The sequence below is a fragment of the Corythoichthys intestinalis genome, chromosome 18, assembly GCF_030265065.1.
Source record: "Corythoichthys intestinalis isolate RoL2023-P3 chromosome 18, ASM3026506v1, whole genome shotgun sequence".
NCBI classification, from domain to species: domain Eukaryota; kingdom Metazoa; phylum Chordata; class Actinopteri; order Syngnathiformes; family Syngnathidae; genus Corythoichthys; species Corythoichthys intestinalis.
Window position 1 is genome coordinate 33,253,660 of NC_080412.1, and position 20,980 is coordinate 33,274,639.

The following is a 20,980-nucleotide window of genomic DNA, read 5'->3' on the forward strand; positions in this document are numbered from 1 at the left end:
TTTCCACATAACGCCTTTTATGCAACGCATCCAATGAGTTGACAGCGTCTGAAAGCACCGGGGCTTCCATGAATTGCTCTATAAACTGAACGACTAATTGAAACCATTGAGAATAGGGCTAAACAGAGACGGACAATATGGCGGCCGAATACAGCGACACGTCATTCTGTGACGTTGGTGAGTAGGGTCTATACTCGACATCCAATTCAACGAGGAAGCACTTGGAATTACAGCACAACGTGTCGTGAAAAAAAACTCAAAACAAGGCGACAGGTAACGAGACAGCCAGCAACTAGCCTTTATTATATGTGTAAGTATGTCCATTTTATAGTTAGAGTTTGTAATCGTAGGCGGAGTTTTACATTTGTGGGACTGGGGGGAGAAGCATGTTGAAGACTGAAACGAAAGTCAAAAGTTTGGACACTCTTCATAATTTTTGCGTTTTATATATTTTCACTGCTATTGTAAATTCTCACTGAAGACATCAAAACTATGAACGAACATGTGGAATGGCAAAAAAAGTGAAAGAACTGAAAACAGGTTTTGTATTCTACATTCTTCAAAGTATCCACCTTTGAGGTGTCTCCAAACTTTTGGCCAATACTGTACAGTGTGTATATATATATATATATATATATATATACGCAGTACGCACACATCTTGATACTGTTCGAGTTCAATCAGCTGTTGAAGTTGTTGTTGGTAGCGTTTGAAAGCTTAGGTTTAAAGAAATTCTAAATATCCATCTTGCCTCCTCTGGTGTAGTTTTAGCTAAGCAAAGCAAAGGATAGTCTCAAGGTGCTAGTCACATGATCTGTTTGAAAAATGATTTTGACCCATTATGAAAACTGTATGTTGTAGGATTTTTGTTCATTTCATAATTTTTTGTTGTTTTATTGCTTTACAACTTTTATAGACAACATTTTAATGGCTAGGTCTTTATTTCAAAGGGGAAGTTCAGAATTTTTTACATTGGGCTTCATCTTGGAGTTAGCGGGGATTTAATTAGTCGTTAGACTTTATTTAAACAAATTTCGTGCAGTTTGTCAGTTATTTTTTAGTTTTAAGACTCCGGGATTGCTAAGCTAGGGCGAGTCAATGGTGGTTGAAATCAGCTCCATCGACTAATTAAACCCCTGCTAACTCAAAGATTAAGCCATATGTGAAAAACTCAATTACACGGGATGAAAATTTTCTGTTATTTTTATGTTGAGGCAGCAAAAGGAGAAAAATTGGTAAAAAGTAACTGATAAGTTACTTTTAAAGTAACTTAGTTACTTTGATAATAAAGTAATCAGTAAAGTAACTAGAATACGTTTTTGAGGTGTAATCAGTAATCAGTAATTAAATTACTTTTTAAAGTCATCCGTGACAACACTGGTTATGGTATATCAAATACGTTGTCTTTTTTTTTTTTTTTTTTTTTTTTTTGAGAATTGGTTAGACATATTCGAAGCAACAGCTTTATTGGAATTTTTGCTCTATTGGAAATTTTCGGGAGGTCTTTTTATTGTGTTATAGTTAAAAACATTTGATATCCCCTGCCTGGCACACAGATGATAATGCTCTTGTAGGAGTCAAAGCAGTAGCAATTATTAAATCAGTTTTCCTTGTTTCTGCACTGATTTTTGGCGGTCTTCTCAAAGGATGTGCTGCTTCTGTTAATGTCAAGTGTGAAACTGCAATTTTGTGATTTCGGTCAGCCGTAATATTTTTCCTGAAAGATATTACATAAAGAGCAAACTCCTTGTAAATTCAAAATACTCTCTGGGCTCCCCCCACACAGTTTTGCAAAATATGACTTCCCTGACATCCTAAATGATCAGATAAACATAATGTGACTGTGGATTAGGGGTGGCAGTATATCGAAGAGATGATAGATCGCGATACTTTGTCGCCCAGAAGGTTATCGATACATTTCCGCCAAAAATCGATATATCGTTTTTAAAAGGTATTCCCATTTAAAATAAAAAGGAACCAACAGGTTACAGTGGTACCTCTACATACGAAGTTAGTTCGTTGCAGGACCTTGTTTGTGAGTCGAAATGGTCGTATGTCGAGCAGGATTTTCCCAAGAGATAAGAAAAGGAATTCATTATAATTCCATTAATTCGTTCCACAGCCCGAACACTTACACAAAGTTCTCAATAAATACTGATGTTATAATTGCAAATAACAATTACAAAGAGCAAAACAAATAAATTATTAATAAAATCAGAATAATAATATAATAATAGCAATAATAATAATACCTTTAATAATGTAACAAACCGCGTACTCATGTGTTTGCGTGGTGTACGCATAACGTGGCTGGCTTGATATAGGGAGCCTTTTTAGTTTCCCTTTGTTTACTTGCTGCGGGGGACACTACACCTGTTGTGTTGCACAAGTTGATGGAATAAATTATTAGAAACCTGACGAAGCTGGCAATTTCTTTGCCGATATTACCACCATAATAATTGCCACCTTAACTTATAAAGACTGGCGAACGGAGGAGGACCGTCATAGACAGTCTACAGCTGTATTGATGAGCGAGCCATATCAAGGATGCGCACCCCACGCTCATATTTTTCTATCATATCTATCTTCATGTCAATGGTAAAGCATCACCTTTTTCCCTTTTTTTCCCACCACCTGCACTAACATTGTTGGAACCCATCTTGATTTGCGTCCGTCTTGCGGGAAAACAAAGAAACTGCGGTGCATAAATCGTCGTATTTAGAGCATGTCGTCGAATGTAGAAACAAATGGTGAGTCAAATTTTATGTCGGATGTCAAAGCGATCGTATCTTGAGATACCACTGTACTTGAATAATCTTCCATTAGAACCGTTAGCTCACGAGCTGCGATAGGCGGCGCTAGACGTCCAATTCATTTTGACTGAATTGGACGTCAGGCGCTGTCAATGAAACAAAAACCAGACTATTCACAGCCAGTCTTCCTGTTCATTTTAGGGCATTTACTAGTTACCTCCTGTTCATTTTCAGTCGCTTCCTATTTATTTGGGAACATTCTTGAGTCACTTCCTGTTCAGTAACCCAAAATCAACAGTAAGTGATTCGTAAACGCCCCAAAAAGAAAAGGAAGTGACCGAAAATCGACAGAAAATTACGTTAAATGGCCCAAAATGAACTCATTGCCTGGCATTGGCTGCAACTTACGGCCAAAGACGTCCAATATGTTTAAAGTGGGAGGGATGGCAGCGAATGATCGCTCATTTGCTGCCACCCTCCCACTTCAAACTGATTGGACGTCTACTGATAAACCCATTCACCACAGAAGAAGGAAAAGAGCGTGTTTTTCTGTCTATGTGTTGTATTGTAGAATATCCTTGATGGATCTTCCTGACTCATGTATCGATAATTGTTGTACCGCCATATCGTGAGATCCTTATCGCGAGATCCTCGTGAGTCTTGTATGGCGTATCGTATCATATCATATATCCTAAGGTAACAAGAGGTTCCCACGCCTACTGTGGATATGAAATACATATCAAATCTATTACTTTTACTGTTTGAATATGGTTAGACATCTGAAGCAATTTTGTGGAGTTTTTTTGAGAGCAAGCAAAACTGTTTGTGCTGGATCGGTTGGAACAAAGACCAGGACCCACTGCGCGCCTTTGTGGAATTGATTTGACATCCCTGCTTCAAGATGTTTTGTGACTAGTCAGATTGCCTATTAACTAACAGCATATGGCGTAAAGCGTATTGAAGTACTGTTTTAAAACTATGGGCTCTTTTATGACACTGTGGCACTTTTAGGTCTAGGCTAGCATTTAGGAAGAAATAAAATCGGTGCTTCCTTGATGTTTTGCATTAGTGGTGGGTACCTCACGATATGATCCGATTTGCGGTACAAGGCTCACAATAACGATGATCTCAAAACATGGCAATTTAACATCTATCTATAGATTGGTCAGGAAATCTACTATATTTACCTATACAAGTAATCAACAGAAAAACAAGCTATTTTCATTATCTTGCTGTGAATTGAGTTTATCACTAGTAGACATCTAATGGCGTACCGCACACAACACGTCACTTATGCTCATTAATATTCATGATGTTGGCAACTGTTGCTAGGCGGGTCAAGCTCGAATTTGTCACTAATGCTAAATGCATGTATATAGTGTACGAACAAAATGTTTACTGAGATAAACCTACCTATTCTGTCCAAAAAGGATGTCCCCGGTGCCAAATTCAATGGTAAAGATGAGGAAAAACATACAAATGTTCAGTTAAAGAGATGGCTTGAGTGTCAAAGGCTGAAAAAGACGGGAAAAAGAGCCGACCTAATCCTGAGGTAGCTTTCTTATCGACACCTTTTTCTTGTGTGCATTGCCTTACGCCACTGACAATGACATTCTCCTGTTTCAACAAGCTATCCTTTACCACCATATGCCCTGTCTTTCTTATATATTATATCCTTTGGTTGTCTTACTTCTTTGACCGTTCTTGGGGGTAATTTACATTGCTATTTTTGTGTAGCGATCGCAAATGCTACTCAGTGACAGCCAACGAACACTTAATTTTTTTCATTAATAAATCTTAATTCTATAATTTATTTACACTTCCCCCTTACTAAAGTTTTTTTTTTTTTTTTTTACAACAGAAAAGGTAACAACAGTGGCAGTCAGATACCATTTTAATTTTTTTCAGGTCATTCATTGTCAGACAGAAGCAGCACGGCAAAACGTCAACCTAAAAAAATAAGTAAAAATATCAAAATGGCTTACTTCTTCGTCCTCTGTAGGACTATGGCCCCCAACAAAATGTTTTTGCATATGAAGGTGCATGGCTTCACCTTGCTGGCGTTAAACTGGTCTATTGGACGTCCGCACGAGTTGATCCATTGTTCACATTTTTTCCTTTTGTTTTTTTGGCTTCGGGAAACGTATGAAAAAAACCTCCTTCATATCTCGTAATGTCTATAATTGTTTCTACGAGTTCCATAGCAGCAGTGTTTACTCGGCATGTTCTTTTTTGAAAGATTACAGGCAGAAAACAAGCAGTACTAACATGGGTTGTATGCGAGGGCCAGGGGTCGCGTTAACCGAATATTTTCCGTCGTTGACCGGTTTTTTAAAACGGTGACGGAAAAAAATGAAGTCCATCCGTCATTTTGACAGGTTGCAATTCACACCCCAGACCACAGGGTGGCGAGTGAGCATATTAATTAGCTATTGTCTCTCTTGATGCATGACGTCGTTGGCCTTACTCAGAAAAATGTCAATGCAACTGAGTGTTTGCCTGGCACGGCCAGACTGTTCTCCCTGTATTTTTCAAACACTAAGAGAAAAGTCGCTTCCTATTTATTTGGGAACATTCTTGAGTCACTTCCTGTTCTGGGACACAGCCTCTCGAGTAGGTACAAAATCAATTGACAAATCAGATTTGTTTATTTGCGTGACGTGTTCTTCACAAGCAACGTCACTATTGCGCGCCGAAAGTCGTCTCTACAACAACACGGATGGCGGGAGAGCCGAGAATATGTTCCAATCCGCGGTAAATTCAGTTTTAAATGAGCTAAAACACATCGACACGAGACATTGACAACAGTCTGTCTCGCGCTAGCCATGTTGAATAAACTCCGTTCTCCTCGTATGTTTACTTCCGTGCGCAAGTCCCTCGTCCTGCCTTCGTCGCTTTGCTAACGGCACGTCTGCCCGTCGCTGATTGGTGCACTCCGCTGTCTGTTTGCCTCTTGTTAAGCTTGTTCGGACAGAATATTAATTAAAAATGAATGAAAACTAAATACTATTGAATATGTCATTATTATCATTTTAAAAATTTAAGTGACGGGTAAAAATATATTATGACCGGATTTTTATGACACTGTCAGTCAAAATGACAGACAACGAAAAAGTCTAGCACAACCTCTGGCAAGGGCGCTTCTATGTTGACCCACTTCCGGTTTACGATAATGACGTCACGGTCTAAAAATAGCATTCAAGCGGTATGCTATTCATGTGATCTGGGAGGGTGGCAGGGAATAAACGTTCATCCCTCCCACTTCAAACAGCTCGGACGTCGATGGCAGTCAATAGCCACGTTTACATGCTGACTTTTATTCATACCGATTCAAATCATTCCGAATGGAAATTTCACATCAGCTGTTTACATGTCACTTCATCTATTCCGATTCAGCGTTTACGTGTGACTGCCTTTATTCCGTAAGGACGTTTGACAACTGCCGTCTGACATGCGCAGATTAATCAAAACAAAGCGTCACGTTGCAAAACATGGAGATCGATCGTCAGATCAGCTGCTGTTTTAACTTTTCGAGTGGAAACAAAACTTCAGAATGACACGCCGTTCATTTAAAAAGTTGTGTGGGTGCGCTGTGCGTGTGCTTGGAAGCCATGTTGCAAGTGACGTTACTTACATCACCAAGTGACGTCACCACGTCAGTACGGAGCATGTGCAGAAAGAACGCAACCAGACACCATTCCGCTTCCCTGTTTACATGATATAATTGTACTTCTAATCGGTTTGGGAAAAGGAATATTCCACCCCTGTGAAACGGAATGAAATTCCATTCGGTTTGGGCCTGTTCATTCCGAATGAGGTGTTTATATGGAACACATTTATTCGGTTTGAACAAATATTCCGATTGTAATTGGAATATTTGGCTCCATGTAAACGTGGCAAATGGCAGACAATGAGTTCATTTTGGGGCGTTTCAGGTCATTTGCTGTTTATTTTTTTTGACACTTCCTGTTGATTTTGGGCCATTTATGGCTCACTTCCAGTTGATTTTGGGTTACAGAACAGCAAGTGACCCAACAACCTCCCAAAATGAACAGGCAGTGACTCAAATTCAACAGAAAGTGACCCCTTTCTGACTGGCTGGCTGCAAATGCTCTGCTTTCATTCGCCCCTCCCAGTCTAAATGGATTGGGCTTCTAGCGCTGTAAATGGCAGATTCTTGGCAGGAGCATTTCGATAACCTTTTGAGATACAAAGTATCACGATATATCGCCATTTTGATATTTTGTCACACCCTTATTTTGCATTGTATTGTTTAAAAAATGGATTAACGATGCAGTTTTTAATGGTACTAGCAAGCCAACTTGCAACTCTCACCTGCAGAAAGCCAATGCTTGTCTGCGTTTTGCATTTTTGAAGGCATTGCCCGCAATTTGTTTAGCAGTTTTTGTGCTGCCGGCGCTGCTCCTTGAGCAGAACTGTAGCCATCCTCTTCTATCTATCACTCCATTACTCTCATCCTACTCTCCGAGCTTGACGTGGGTGACTGGTGCCTCTGCCTTCGGCCACCCACTCCCACTCCATCATTACATTATTTTCCTGTATTCCTCGATGTCTCTCTCCCCTTCCTAGTCTTTAGTCTGCATTGTACATACCATACTTGTTCGTCTGTCTGGAATGTTTGTTTGCATGCTGTGCTGCTAAGTATCAATCCTATTTTCCTCGTAAATGTTTCCTGTCTCAAAGGAATTTTTCTGTGTTGTTGTAGGCACAAACCCCGTCATTGGAAACAGATGAAAGCAGAACGGGGCATGCTTTACATTCTAAACCCTAAGCAGCAGTCTCACCACCCACACATCTTAACGCCATATTGAAATTGCATGAAAAGTGAATGTGCTCGTCATTTTCCTCCGTCTCCCTCGGGAGGGAGTTACATTTAATTGAATGAAAAAACATTCATTAGTGGTGCCTAAATTTGCGACCGGCGAAACTTTCAATGTTAAAATCAGGAAAATAACCAGATGTTGTCTATATTCAGTATATGCTCTTCTTTATTTTAAAGCTTGTGGGAGGCTATGGAGTGAGTCAGTGGGTAGCATGGAAATCGAGCTCATACAATTAGTATGTAAATTCAATGCAATGTGAATTCAAGACCCTTACTGATGTTTGAAATAAGAATTTGGCCAAATGCTAATCCTGATCAGGGTTTTTCTGATTCATTCGGCTTTGTTGTTCTGATCAAAGGAAGAAATGTTGCTCTCACAATTAGTAGTGACCCAAGCTTGTTTGGCTAAAGTTAATGCAAAATGTAAAAGCACTCCATGTAAATGCCCTAATCCATTCCAAGCACTACTGAAACGCCACGTTAAATTTTATAATAGGGGTAAAATCTGAATAAAGCAACAGCCAAATACCGTATTGGCCCGAATATAAGACGGCCCTGATTATAAGACGACCCCCTCCTTTTCAAGACTCAAGTTTGAAAAAAAGACTTTTTGAACACCAAATTAATTTTTATACAGAAAATAATTATGGTACATCCGAAACAAATGATTATAACAATATATTTGAGAGAAAAAGCATGTTATTTTGCCTCATTCAAATCTTAATATCTGAACATTTAAATATGTAAACTAAAGTGCAATCACATTTGTAAATGAATGGCTTTTGGTTTTTGAAATGTAAATAAACCAATCTATTGTGATAAAACAACAAAACTGCAATGACTGCATTAACCATCAAAGTGAAGTCTAACTGTAACTGTAGTCTTGAAACAAATCTGAATAAGGAAAAACATTGCAATAAAATAATGCACGCTGGTTAAACTAAAAAGAGTAGCTGAGATCTGTCATGACAGAAGATCGCTTGCTTCAATGATATCTGGCGCCATCTAGCGTCGTGAATGGGGAGAGTAGCTGAGATCTGTCATGACAGAACATCGCTTCAATAATATCTGGCGCCATCTAGTGTCGTGAATGGGTATAATGTCTAGACCGCGAATATAAGACGACCCCCTCTTTTTCAGTGTTATTTCAATGCAAAAAACACCGTCTTATATTCTGGTCAATACGGTACATTTGAATCATTCCATATACCTAACCTTTAAAGCAACAATATGTAATTTTTTAAACTCTATAAAATAGTTTCATAAATCTGTGATAATATATCTACTGACAACTAGCAGAATGACACCCCTTTAATATCTTGAGGGAGTCTGTATCACTTTCACCGGCACTAATTAAGTTTGAGGAGGGTGGCAGAAACCCTGCCACACACACAAAAAAAAAAACTACAAACGTGCGGACTGCTTTATGGCATACGTCCCTTCCCCCATTTCCCATTCATTATAAAGACTGAAGTCGATGCAAACTCTTTCGGCGAATTCTGCAAAGATAGCAGAGCAACAAAAGAGACAAAAAGTTTTGTTTGAGGAGGAAAAAAAAGAGCAGCTACCAGGAGATACAGAATAAACATTAGCCCGGCTTTCACTCCCTGGCGTGACACCCTCCTCCCCCCTCCAGACCGAACTCATCGGGGGGGGGGGGGGGGGGGGGGGTTAGCCACGCCACACTAAGCCACACAGTTGTTTACATCATATGCTATTGTTTAGCCACAACTGGATTCATTACTTTTTTACTTATTCATCCTTCACACAGCCGCTTGAAAAATAAATTTTGTTTGATCCATCTGGACGCGACCTGGAGATTGATTTCTGATTCACTGATGTTTTTACGACGCTGTTTGTGTGTGCTCCGGTCCTCATGGGAAACGTAGCGCTGGTCCTCATGGGAAACACAGTCTCCTTTAAGGCAAAACACTACTGCTTTAGTCCACCGGCGTCGCTAAAATCGACCAAAACTGAAAAGCTACCAAGTGTTGCTTTAATACCTGTAATGAAGTAAAATAGAACACAATGCAAAGGAAAATAGAAAAATAGAATATCTTAACTTCTCTTTCAATATGGTGCCTATCGCCAATCTTCATCTTTGTGACACAAAATCGCGAGGGGAAGTTCCTCTCATAACGAGGCAATGTTTCCCATTGAGGTGTTTTGTAACCTGAAGATTCCGTTTGTACCATTGTATTGGGTGAAAGGTTATCATAAAAATGTAAATAGCAATTTCATTTTGAGTATGTTTGTATTTGTTGTATTTGTTTTTTCACTGGCCTAAAGCCATTATTGACTAATGTAATAACCCTTCCTTGAACCGTGACGACATTATTCGCAACATTCAGAGTGACTCGCTCGTAGACTTGCTCTGACTCATTTTCAGAAATAGGCAGATGAAAGATGTACTTTGTCTTTTAATTTCACACTTGATGGTTAAGCAAGCACTCTGGAGGATCAACTATTTGTATACATGCAATTATGAATCCAATATGTATGTAATGTAATATGGCCCATTTAATAAACTGGGCTCCCTAAAATTGCAAGCAAAGTAAAGAATCATTAAGTTAAATATAGTTAATCAATAGAATTGTGTAAAGTAGGTTTTAATTTGTGGATGAAATGATCCAGTGTTTCCAATTGTGCTTCGTTCGTGCAACGACTGACAATGTGTGTGTGTTGTCCGACGTTTCCAAACACTAAGTCACATATGTCTGTGTTTTTCGCAGGATCCAGCAGGAATCTTTGAGCTAGTTGAGGTGGTCGGCAATGGGACATATGGGCAGGTTTACAAGGTGAGATGAAATATGTATAGAAAAAACTATTGTCGTTAAAGGTCACGGTTAAGTGATTAAATGTGGTGTCGCTGTATCATTTTTCAAGGATATACAGCGGGGCAAATAAGTGTTTAGTCAACCACTAATTGTGCAAGTTCTCCCACTTGAAAATATTAGAGAGGCCTGTAATTGTCAACATGGGTAAACCTCAACCATGAGAAACAGAATGTGGGGGGAAAAAAACAGAAAATCACATTGTTTGATTTTTAAGAAAATTATTTGCAAATCATGGTGGAAAATAAGTATTTGGTCAATACCAAAAGTCCATCTCAATACTTTGTTATGTACCTTTTGTTGGCAATAACGGAGGCCAAACGTTTTCTGTAACTCTTCACAAGTTTGTCACACACTGTTGCAGGTATTTTGGCCCATTCCTCCATGCAGATATCCTCTAGAGCAGTGATGTTTTAGGGCTGTCGTTGGGCAACACGGATTTTCAACTCCCTCCACAGATTTTCTATGGGGTTGAGATCTGGAGACTGGCTAGGCCACTCCAGGACCTTGAAATGCTTCTTACGAAGCCACTCCTTTGTCGCCCTGGCTGTGTGTCATTGTCATGCTGAAAAGACCCAGCCACGTCAATTCAGTATTCTTTCTCCTCCAAACACGAGAACCTGTGTTTCTACCTAAAAGTTCTATTTTGGTTTCATCTGACCATAACACATTCTCCCAGTCCACTTCTGGATCATCCAAATGCTCTCTAGCGAACCGCAGACGTGCCTGGACGTGTACTTTCTTCAGCAGGGGGACACGTCTGGCAGTGCAGGATTTGAGTTCGTGGTGGCGCATTGTGTTACTGATAGTAGCCTTTGTTACTGTGGTCCCAGCTCTCTGTAGGTCATTCACTAGGTCCTCTTGTGTGGTTCTGGGATTTTTGCTCACCATTCTTGTTATCATTTTGACACCACGGGGTGAGATCTTGCATGGAGCCCCAGATCGAGGGAGATTATCAGTGGTCATGTATGTCTTCCATTTTCCAATAATTGTTCCCACAGTTGATATCTATACACCAAGCATTTTACATATTGCAGAGTCAGTCTTCCCAGCCTGGTGCAGGTCTACAATTTTGTCTCTGGTGTCCTTCGACAGCTCTTTGGTTTTAGCCATAGTGGAGTTAGGAGTGTGACTGGCAGAGGTTGTGGACAGGTGTCTTTTATACCGATAATGAGTTAAAACAGGTGCCATTAATACAGGTAACGAGTGGAGCCTCGTTAGACCTCGTTAGAAGAAGTTAGACCTCTTTGACAGCCAGAAATCTTGCTTGTTTGTAGGTGACCAAATACTTATTTTCTACTCTAATTTGGAGATAAATTCTTTAAAAATCAAACGATGTGATTTCTGTTTTTTTTCTCCCACAATCTGTTTGAAAATTAGAAGCCTCTCTAATCTTTTCAAGTAGGAGAACTTGCACAATTGGTGGTTGACTAAATACTTATTTGACCCACTGTATTGCTGAAAAAGCGGGGAAAAAAAGTGACTGATACATGATAAAATCCTTTGAAATCAGTTCCCTTGATTGGGTGTTTTTTTTTATTATTATTCTGGTTCTGTCAAATGTAAGACCTTTCAGAGGGAAATTTGGCAAAAAGCTAATACATTGTTGCTGCTAAGCCAAATCACTGTGACGGCAATTATTTGCACTTAATTGCTTATATGTGGAACAAATGAAATGCTTCAAGTTTATGGCTTTCCTGTGTTGTTGCTCAAATCAGGGCCGTCACGTGAAGACGGGCCAGCTAGCAGCCATCAAGGTGATGGATGTAACAGAGGAGGAGGAGGAGGAGATCAAAGCTGAAATCAACATGCTGAAAAAATACAGCCACCACCGCAACATAGCCACTTATTACGGTGCCTTCGTCAAAAAGAGCCCACCAGGACACGATGACCAGCTTTGGGTCCGTCTAATTTCCCAGCTCTTAATTATTTGTACAGCATTGCTATTGGTGCTTGATAAGTATGGTTTGTGTTTATTTACAGTTGGTGATGGAGTTCTGCGGGGCTGGCTCAGTGACTGACTTGGTGAAAAACACAAAGGGTAGTTCTCTGAAAGAGGACTGGATAGCGTACATCTGTAGAGAAATCCTAAGGGTGAGGAAACTAATAATCACACCAGTCAAAAAGGCGATACACTCTGTACAATGACTTATGAGTATTTATTAACTAAATCACTGTAATATCAATCAAGCACTATGTTCAAACAAAACATTAAAAATGAATGATTGAAATACATAATTTTACTATCAAAAACATTTTCACTTCAATAAGTTAGCGTCTTAATAATTACAAGTTTTTAATAAAAATACTGTAGTTTTGAAATGTCTAAGTGTGTCATAAGATTGGGGCTGTTTACATGGAGACGCATTGACCGAATCAACAGAAAACACCCCATTATAGATTTGGGTACACTCTAAATGTGCCGGTTACCGGTTTCAAGGTACAGGTATACCGTAGCATAAAAACGTCACCGTTTCAAAACCACAAAAAAATATGTCCGTCATACCATTCGTACGGTATTAGCTATTTTTTATATCCCAAAAATGCTGGGAGAAATAACTTGCTTGCAGCTGCGGGACTTAACCCTTCCGCGCCGGTTGTTGCTCAGTGAGATAAGTGAGTCAGCTGTGTTACACGTTGGCTGGAGGAGGTGAAACACTTGAACTTTTTCCCCCATCAAAAAAAAAAAAACGAAGTCGCTGGTATGGGAATGCTTTGGCTACAGAAAGGTTACAGACAGCTGCGAGTTAGAGGAGGGCCAACCAACATGTAAAACGTGTTTGCGAAGGGTGGCTGCCAGAGGAGGCAATGCTTCCGATATGATTTCGCATTTATGTGAACACCACCCGTCGCTTTGTACAAAATTAAAGGTCAGTAAACGCTGTCATGAATGTTTCCCACCAGCTACAAGAGTTAACTCCAGCATGTTTAGTGTGTTTCGCAGTGGTAAAACATAACGTAAGATTGTGAACGAGGCAGATAACATGGCTAATTAGCATGCCAAGACGGCTAACTAGTTTCCTCTCTAACATTAGCTTACTTTTGTGTAAGTCTTTTGCCATTTTAATCATCTGTTCAAAATAACATTTCCATAATACAGCCTGTGGTGTTTTTCTCTCTGGCGGCTGTCTGTGTTGAGAGAGAGAGTGTGTGCATAATGTAAACATGATACGAGTCATACACTGTGCTTTTTATGGAAAATAATTCAAGTATTTTTGTTCTGATAATAACAATGTTGAGCTGTGGGTTTAGGCTAGTACCTCTCAAATAGTGGGGCGCAGAGCCATGCTGGGGGTGGCGCATGCGTCCTCGGGGAAACATACTTTTTGCCGTACAAAAATATACTTTTGTGGCAGCAGTGTAACGTGTACTTGCACACTCCCTCAGTAGGTGGCAGTGGCGCTCTCATTCTCAGAGTGTGCGCAGTGTTTTTGAACAGAACAAGAATATTCAGCAAGAATACAGTACGAGACAAGGAAAGACAATGCTGTTTACTCTGTCTAAAAATGTTTGCAGCGGACAGCAGGAAGCCAAATCAATTAAGACGTCACTTACAGACATTAGACCCCGATCACATTGATAAGCCGCTTGATTGTTTTTCAGCGAAAACGTGCCGAATATTACCAACAATTGTCCCTCTTTGTCAATTTTACAGCAGTAAACCAGCATGCACTGTTAGCTCAGTGCAAAATAACCTCACACCATAACAAAGGAGCTTATACTGCTTGCAGCAAAAATAAAAACTGTCCCACTGTCCAATGACACTATCATTTAATTTGAATGTATTATTATTGATTGATTTTATTGTTGTTTTTCAGTATCAAATGGTCAAAAAATGTACCTTGCGTGTATTTTGGATGTGACTTTATTTTTTATTCAGGCAAATTGATACGCCTTAATTCTGTTTTAATAATAAACTAAGATTAAACTGGAAAAATAATAAAGTTATACTTTATTTCAAGTTGATTTATATATTTTTTTCCTTTAATATAAAAAACGACAATGTTATGCAGAGGTGTACTTAAAATAATAATTTTAGAGACAAATGGTACTATTTAAAGTGGCAGCAGAGAGTTGGGGGGGCGCGAAACGTTTACGTTTTCATCGGGGGGGCGTAACAGAAAATCATTGAGAAGCACTGGTTTAGGCTCACCTAAAGGACGACATTTATTTTAACTTTATTTAGAATATTACAGTTATTTGGAAAAAAATATTTTAACTTAAAATTATACTTATTTTGCAATTTGCTAATATGTTGTTTAAAAAAAAAATCGTGTTCAATGGTAAAAATTTTGTTTTTTTGTTTGTTTTCTATTTTTTAAAACCCAGAAATCTCAAAATAACACATATTAGACTTGTAATTGCAATACCGAGATATTTTTGCTAAAGATTATCATACCATCAGAATCTTATATGGGCACATGCCTAGGGTGCACATGGCAAGGCAGCATGTCTAAGCAAGTATCGAAGCCGAGAACTGAGCACGCCGCGCTGGGCAAGCCGAGTGGACATGCCCGTCGAAGCTCACCTGCCGGCTTAAGTAGTGTGTCTCCAAAAAGTACTGCTAGTCGCGCAACCAAAACTACTATAGTGTTTCCGCATATATTCATGTACCAACTATGTTGTTGTGCCAATGCTTTCTTATTCCTATTTGTCTGTGTACAGGGCCTTTCCCACCTTCACACGCATAAAGTCATCCACAGAGACATCAAGGGCCAGAATGTTCTGCTCACAGAGAACGCAGAGGTCAAACTTGGTATGTATCAAAGTGCTAAGTGTAAATCAAGAACTTCATTTGAAATGCAATAATAAATCATTTTTCTGTGGAGGTTTTTCCATATTTGATGATGATGATTCAGCACTATAGATTTGTCATGACTTGAGATATGATGTGGTTCTCTTATCTGTTTAAATCACTGAAATTCATTTCACTGTTAAAAATTACCAAAGTGAGCCTGTTCCAAGAAAATCATTCAGGAGATTCTTGCACATTGTTAAACAAGTCTGTTTTTCTGCATAATGGCGAGGAGAAGAATCATTTGAAAGGAATGAAAACCCTAGACCTAAATTGTGTTGTTAAATATTTTGTGGGAGTCTTGGCGCAAACATGTTTGTTCAGATAAAGGCATAATAACTCATTGGCTCTAATGGACATCAGTCCATTTGAAGTCTCATTTCAAATGGATTCACCGTCACTCTAAGCCACTGAGTTAGGACAGCTCTTAATAGTTCTGTACATTGCTTTGACTTGGTATAATAACAGTCATAGCACTGCCTAATAATTTGGAGTGCAACTGGCAATGTGACCTAATTGTCCGACTTCTACGTCCAGTTGACTTTGGAGTCAGTGCCCAGCTAGACAGGACTGTTGGGCGTAGAAACACCTTCATTGGGACTCCTTACTGGATGGCGCCAGAAGTCATTGCCTGCGATGAGAACCCAGACTCTACCTACGACTACAGGGTAACAGTAGTTCTGCAATATACTGGTCCTTCTCAAACAATTAGCATTTTGTGATAAAGTTCATTATTTTCTGTGATGTACTGATAAACATTAGACCATCATGTATTTTAGATTCATTACACACAACTGAAGTCGTTCAAGCCTTTTATTGTTTTAATATTGATGATTTTGGCAAAAAAGTCGAGAAAAACCAAAAATCCCTATCTCAAAAAATATGCATATCATGAAAAGGTACTCTAAGGAAGCTATTAACCTAACCATCTGAATGAACGAATTAACTCAAAACCCCTGCGAAAGATTCCTGAGGCTTTTAAAAACTCCCAGCCTGGTTCATTACTCAAAACCGCAATCATAGGCAAGACTGCCGACCTGACTGCGTCCAGAAGGCCATCATTGATACCCTCAAGCAAGAGGCCAAGACACAGAAATTTCTGAACGAATAGGCTGTTCCCAGAGTGCTGTATCAAGGCACCTCAGTGGGAAGTCTGTGGGAAGGAAAAAGTGTGGCGGGAAAATGCACAACCAGAAAAGGTGACCGCACCCTGAGAAAGATTGTGGAGAAGGGCCTATTCCAGACCTTAGGGGACCTGCAGAAACAGTGGACAGAGTCTGGAGTAGAAACATCTAGAGCCACCGTGCACAGGCGTGTGTTGGAAATGGGCTACAGGTGCCGCATTTCCCAGGTCAAGCCACTTTTGAACCTGAAATAGCAGCAGAAGCGCCGGACCTGGGCTACAGAGAAGCAGCACTGGACTGTTGCTCAGTGGTACAAAGTACCATTTTCAGATGGAAGGAAATTTTGCATGTCATTCAGAAACAAGGTGCAGAGTTTGGAGGAAGACTGGGGAGAAGGAAATGCCAAAATGCCTGAAGTCCAGTGTCAAGTTCACACAGTCAGCAACGGTTTGCGGTGCCATGTCAGCTGATGTTGTTGGTCTACTGTGTTTTATCAAGGGCAGGGTCAATGCAGCTAGCTATCAGGAAATTTTGGAGTACTTCATGCTTCTATCTGCTGAAAAGCTTTATGGAGATAAAGATTTCATTTTTCAGCACAACCTGGCACCTGCTCACAGTGCCAAAACCACTGGTGAATGGTTTACTGACCATGGCATTACTGTGCTCAGTTGGCCTGCCAACTCTCCTGACCTGAGAGAATCTGTGGGATATTGTGAAGAGGAAGTTGAGAGACACCACACCCAGCACTTCGGATGAGCTTAAGGCCGCTATCGAAGCATCCTGGGCCTCCATAACACCTCAGCAGTGCCACAGGCTGATTGCCTCCATGCCACGCCGCATTGAAGCAGTCATTTCTGCAAAAGGATTCCCGACCACGTATTGAGTGCATAGCTGATATAAATAATTAAAGGTTGACTTTTTTTGTATTAAAAAACACTTTTTTGTATTGGTCGGATGAAACGATAATTTTTTTTAGATGGGGATTTTTGGTTTTTCTTGACTTTTTTTGCCAAAATCATCAATATTAAAACAATAAAATGCTTGAACTACTTCAGTTGTGTGTAATGAATCTAAAATATATGAAAGTCTAATGTTTATCAGTACATTACAGAAAATGATTAACTTCATCACAATATTCAAATTTTTTGAGAAGGACTAGTAGTATCTGTGAGTGTTCTTAAAATGCAGAGTCTAAAGTGTATCATCATTATTTTTTCCAGAGTGATATCTGGTCCTTGGGAATTACTGCCATTGAAATGGCCGAAGGAGCACCTCGTAAGTCAGTTATTCATTCATGGGTTTGTATAAACAATTCACCTATGGGATTGAGTCAATGGAGCTAGTCAGCTCGTAGTCTCAAAGCTCTCTGTGAATGGGTCTTACATATGCAGTTTTGTTGTCTTCAGATGGACAGCTGACTCACTGTAATCAAGCGAGTGTAGTCGTGATCTGGCATGCCGCCTGTGGAGGCTGATTGCACGGATCTCTCTGCTCTAATTTGCAGAGCCTGCTTGAACAATTAATCACAAGTCTGATTCAAATTGGCAAGACTGAATGACCGTCCTTATCGAAGTCTTTGAGATGTCTGATTTTATTTCAACATCAGCAGGGTGTTTAAGCCCAATTTTTAAGAATGTTAATTATATTTTTTTCAGTTAGAATTTGTATCTATTCTTTTATTTTTCCCAACCTCGACATTGATTTTGATACTACAATTTGCTTTTGTTCCCTGTTAAGAATTCAATCATATGCTGGTTTCTATAGCAACAAGACCAATACCAGAACACGATAAATCTAGCAACGTTCTGCAGGATTTGTTGTGATTTGGTACTGGTTTTGCTGTTACAGAAACCAGCAAGTGCTTGATTTCTTAACAGGCTTGTCTTGGAATTTAAGAAATGTGTTATTATGGAGGACTCCTGTCGAGAAACTACAGTGGTCTTAGAGTATTCAGATTGCTGTACACAACTGCCATTTTATCTTACATTTACAGTGTAAACAGTATGTACCCTGCTCAAAAAAATAAAGGGAATACTAACGTAACACGTCCTAGATCTGAATGAATTAAATATTTTTATTAAATGCGTTGTTTTTTTCCATAATTGAATGTGCTGACAACAAAGTCACACAAAAATTACCCATTAAAATCAATATATCAACAGATGGAGGTCCGGATTTGGACTACTCACAGTGGAAAGACACTACAGGCTGATCCAACTTTTATGTAATGTCCTTTAAACAAGTGAAAATGAGGCTCAATAGTGTGTGTGTGGCCTCCGTGTGCCTGGATGATCTCCCTACAATGCCTGGGCATTCTCCTGATGAGGTGGCAGAAGTTCTCCTGAAGGATCTCCTTGCTGATCTGGACAAGAGCATCACTGAGCTCCTTGACAGTCGGAGGAGCAATCTGGCGGCCATTAGGCGATTCCAGGAGACAGGTAGTTACACCAGGAGAGCTGGACAGGGCTGTAGAAGGTCCTTAAACCCTCAGCAGGATCGGTATCCGCTCTTTTGTTGAAGACCGAACAGAATAAGCACTGCCAGAGCCCTACAAAATGGCCTCCAGCAAGGCATTGGTGTTAATGTTTCTGACCGAACTGTCAGAAATGCTCCATGAGAATGGCCTGAGGGGTTGACGTCCTGTAGTGAGCACCGTGCTCACTGCTAATCAACGTAGAGCTCGATTGGCATTCGCCATGGACCACCAGAATTTGCAACTACGCCACTGGCTCTGTGCTCTTCTGAGCACATTCGACAGACGTGAAAGGGTCCAGAGATGCCGTGGAGAACGTTATGCTGCCTGCAACATCATTCAGCATGACCTGTGTGGTGGTGGGTCAGTGATGGTCACGGGTGGCCTGTCCCTGGAAGGACACACAGACCTCTACAGGTTAGATAATCGCACCCTGACTGCAATTAGGTATCGTGATGAAATCCTTGGACCCATTGTCATAATCTATATGCCCAGGTCCACGATAATGCCCAACCTCATGTGGCTGGAGTATGCAATCAGATCCTGAAGGAAAAAGGAATTGATAACATTGACTGGCCCCCACGTTCACCCGACCGAATTCCAATAGAACACCTCTGGGACATTATCTTTAGGTCCATCTTGCTCCTCAGACTGTCCATGAGCTCAGTGATGCCCTGGTCCAGATCTGGCAGGATATCCCCAGGACACCGTCGTCTCATTAGTAGCATGCCGAGGTGTTGTAGGGAAGTCATACACACGGAGGCCACACACACACTATTGAGCCTCATTTTCACTTGTTTAAATGACATTACACAAAGTTGGATCAGCCTGTAGTAATAATAATAGGACAGTAATAATATAAGATCATAATATTTCATTCATTCATTATCTACAATGTGTTACTTTAGTGTTCCCTTTATTATTTGGAGCAGTGTATTATGTTCAGTATACTAAAACTATAAACAGGTTCATTTGAAATCAGTGCTTATGCTAATGTTCTTCAAACTCATTTGTATGCAATATTAGCATCTAACGTCCCTGACCTTTTTAATCATGTACAATATTTTTGTTTGTAGCTTTTGCCATCATGCAACATATTTCCAAAAAGCTGCTTCACAGAGACCTATACTGTATATCGTACTGTGAAACTTAAAAGCTAACCAGTCAGGTTTAGCAACCTACCTACGCGGAGAACAACGTGACTCATGGTCCTTGCTCTTACATTCAGTATCACAATGAGCCTGAGGCATTGGGAAAGATTGGATAACAGCTGTGCCCAGGTTTGAGGACACATGAAAAAAATCTGCATAGATTGTAGAACAGTATCATTTACGAGGCCACTGCGTGCTGCAGTACATGACATTATGTCCAACGTGGTGAATCATAATGTATCTTGATTTTCCATAGCAACTGATGATGGATTTGGAACTGTGAGATTATTTTATTTCTTTTTGTAGCTCTGTGTGACATGCATCCAATGAGGGCACTCTTCCTGATTCCCAGGAATCCTCCCCCAAAACTGAAATCCAAAAAGTGGTGAGTTAAAATTGCCTATTTGCATTAAAACGAGAACAATCAGTTGTACCAAACATAACAAACGAAGCAAAAACGTGTCCAAATTTTCAGCTACAGTGGGGCAAATAAGTATTTAGTCAACCACCAATTGTGCAAGTTCTCCTACTTGAAAATATTAGAGAGACCTGTAATTATCAACATGGGTAAACCTCAACCATGAGCGACAGAATGTGAAAAAAAAAACCAGAAAATCACATTGCTTGATTTTTAAAGAATTTATTTGCAAATCATGGTGGAAAATAAGTATTTGGTCAATACCAAAGTTCATCTCAATACTTTGTTATGTACCCTTTGTTGGCAATAACGGAGGCCAAACATTTTCTGTAACTCTTCACAAGCTTTTCACACACTGTTGCTGGTATTTTGGCCCATTCCTCCATGCAGATCTCCTCTAGAGCAGTGATGTTTTGGGGCGGTCTTTGGGCAACACGGAATTTCAACTCCCTCCACAGATTTTCTGAGATCTGGAGACTGGCTAGGCCACTCCAGGACCTTTAAATGCTTCTTATGAAGCCACTCCTTTGTTGCCCTGGCTGTGTGTTTGGGATCATTGTCGTGCTGAAAGACCCAGCCACGTCTCATC

General features: G+C 40.0%; 1 protein-coding gene across 5 annotated transcripts in view; it reads left to right on the forward strand.

Annotated features, from left to right (window-relative positions):
* The window catches only part of mink1 (misshapen-like kinase 1), a 79,184-nt gene that overhangs the window by 14,196 nt on the left and 44,008 nt on the right, over positions 1–20,980 (forward strand). For all 5 annotated transcript variants that reach the window (XM_057821946.1, XM_057821947.1, XM_057821949.1 and 2 more), the window contains exons 2-8: positions 10,329–10,394; positions 12,149–12,331; positions 12,414–12,524; positions 15,096–15,186; positions 15,763–15,893; positions 17,570–17,624; positions 20,280–20,358. In XM_057821946.1, the coding sequence (XP_057677929.1) occupies positions 10,329–10,394; positions 12,149–12,331; positions 12,414–12,524; positions 15,096–15,186; positions 15,763–15,893; positions 17,570–17,624; positions 20,280–20,358 (716 nt within the window). The remainder of the gene's footprint in view (positions 1–10,328; positions 10,395–12,148; positions 12,332–12,413; positions 12,525–15,095; positions 15,187–15,762; positions 15,894–17,569; positions 17,625–20,279; positions 20,359–20,980) is intronic.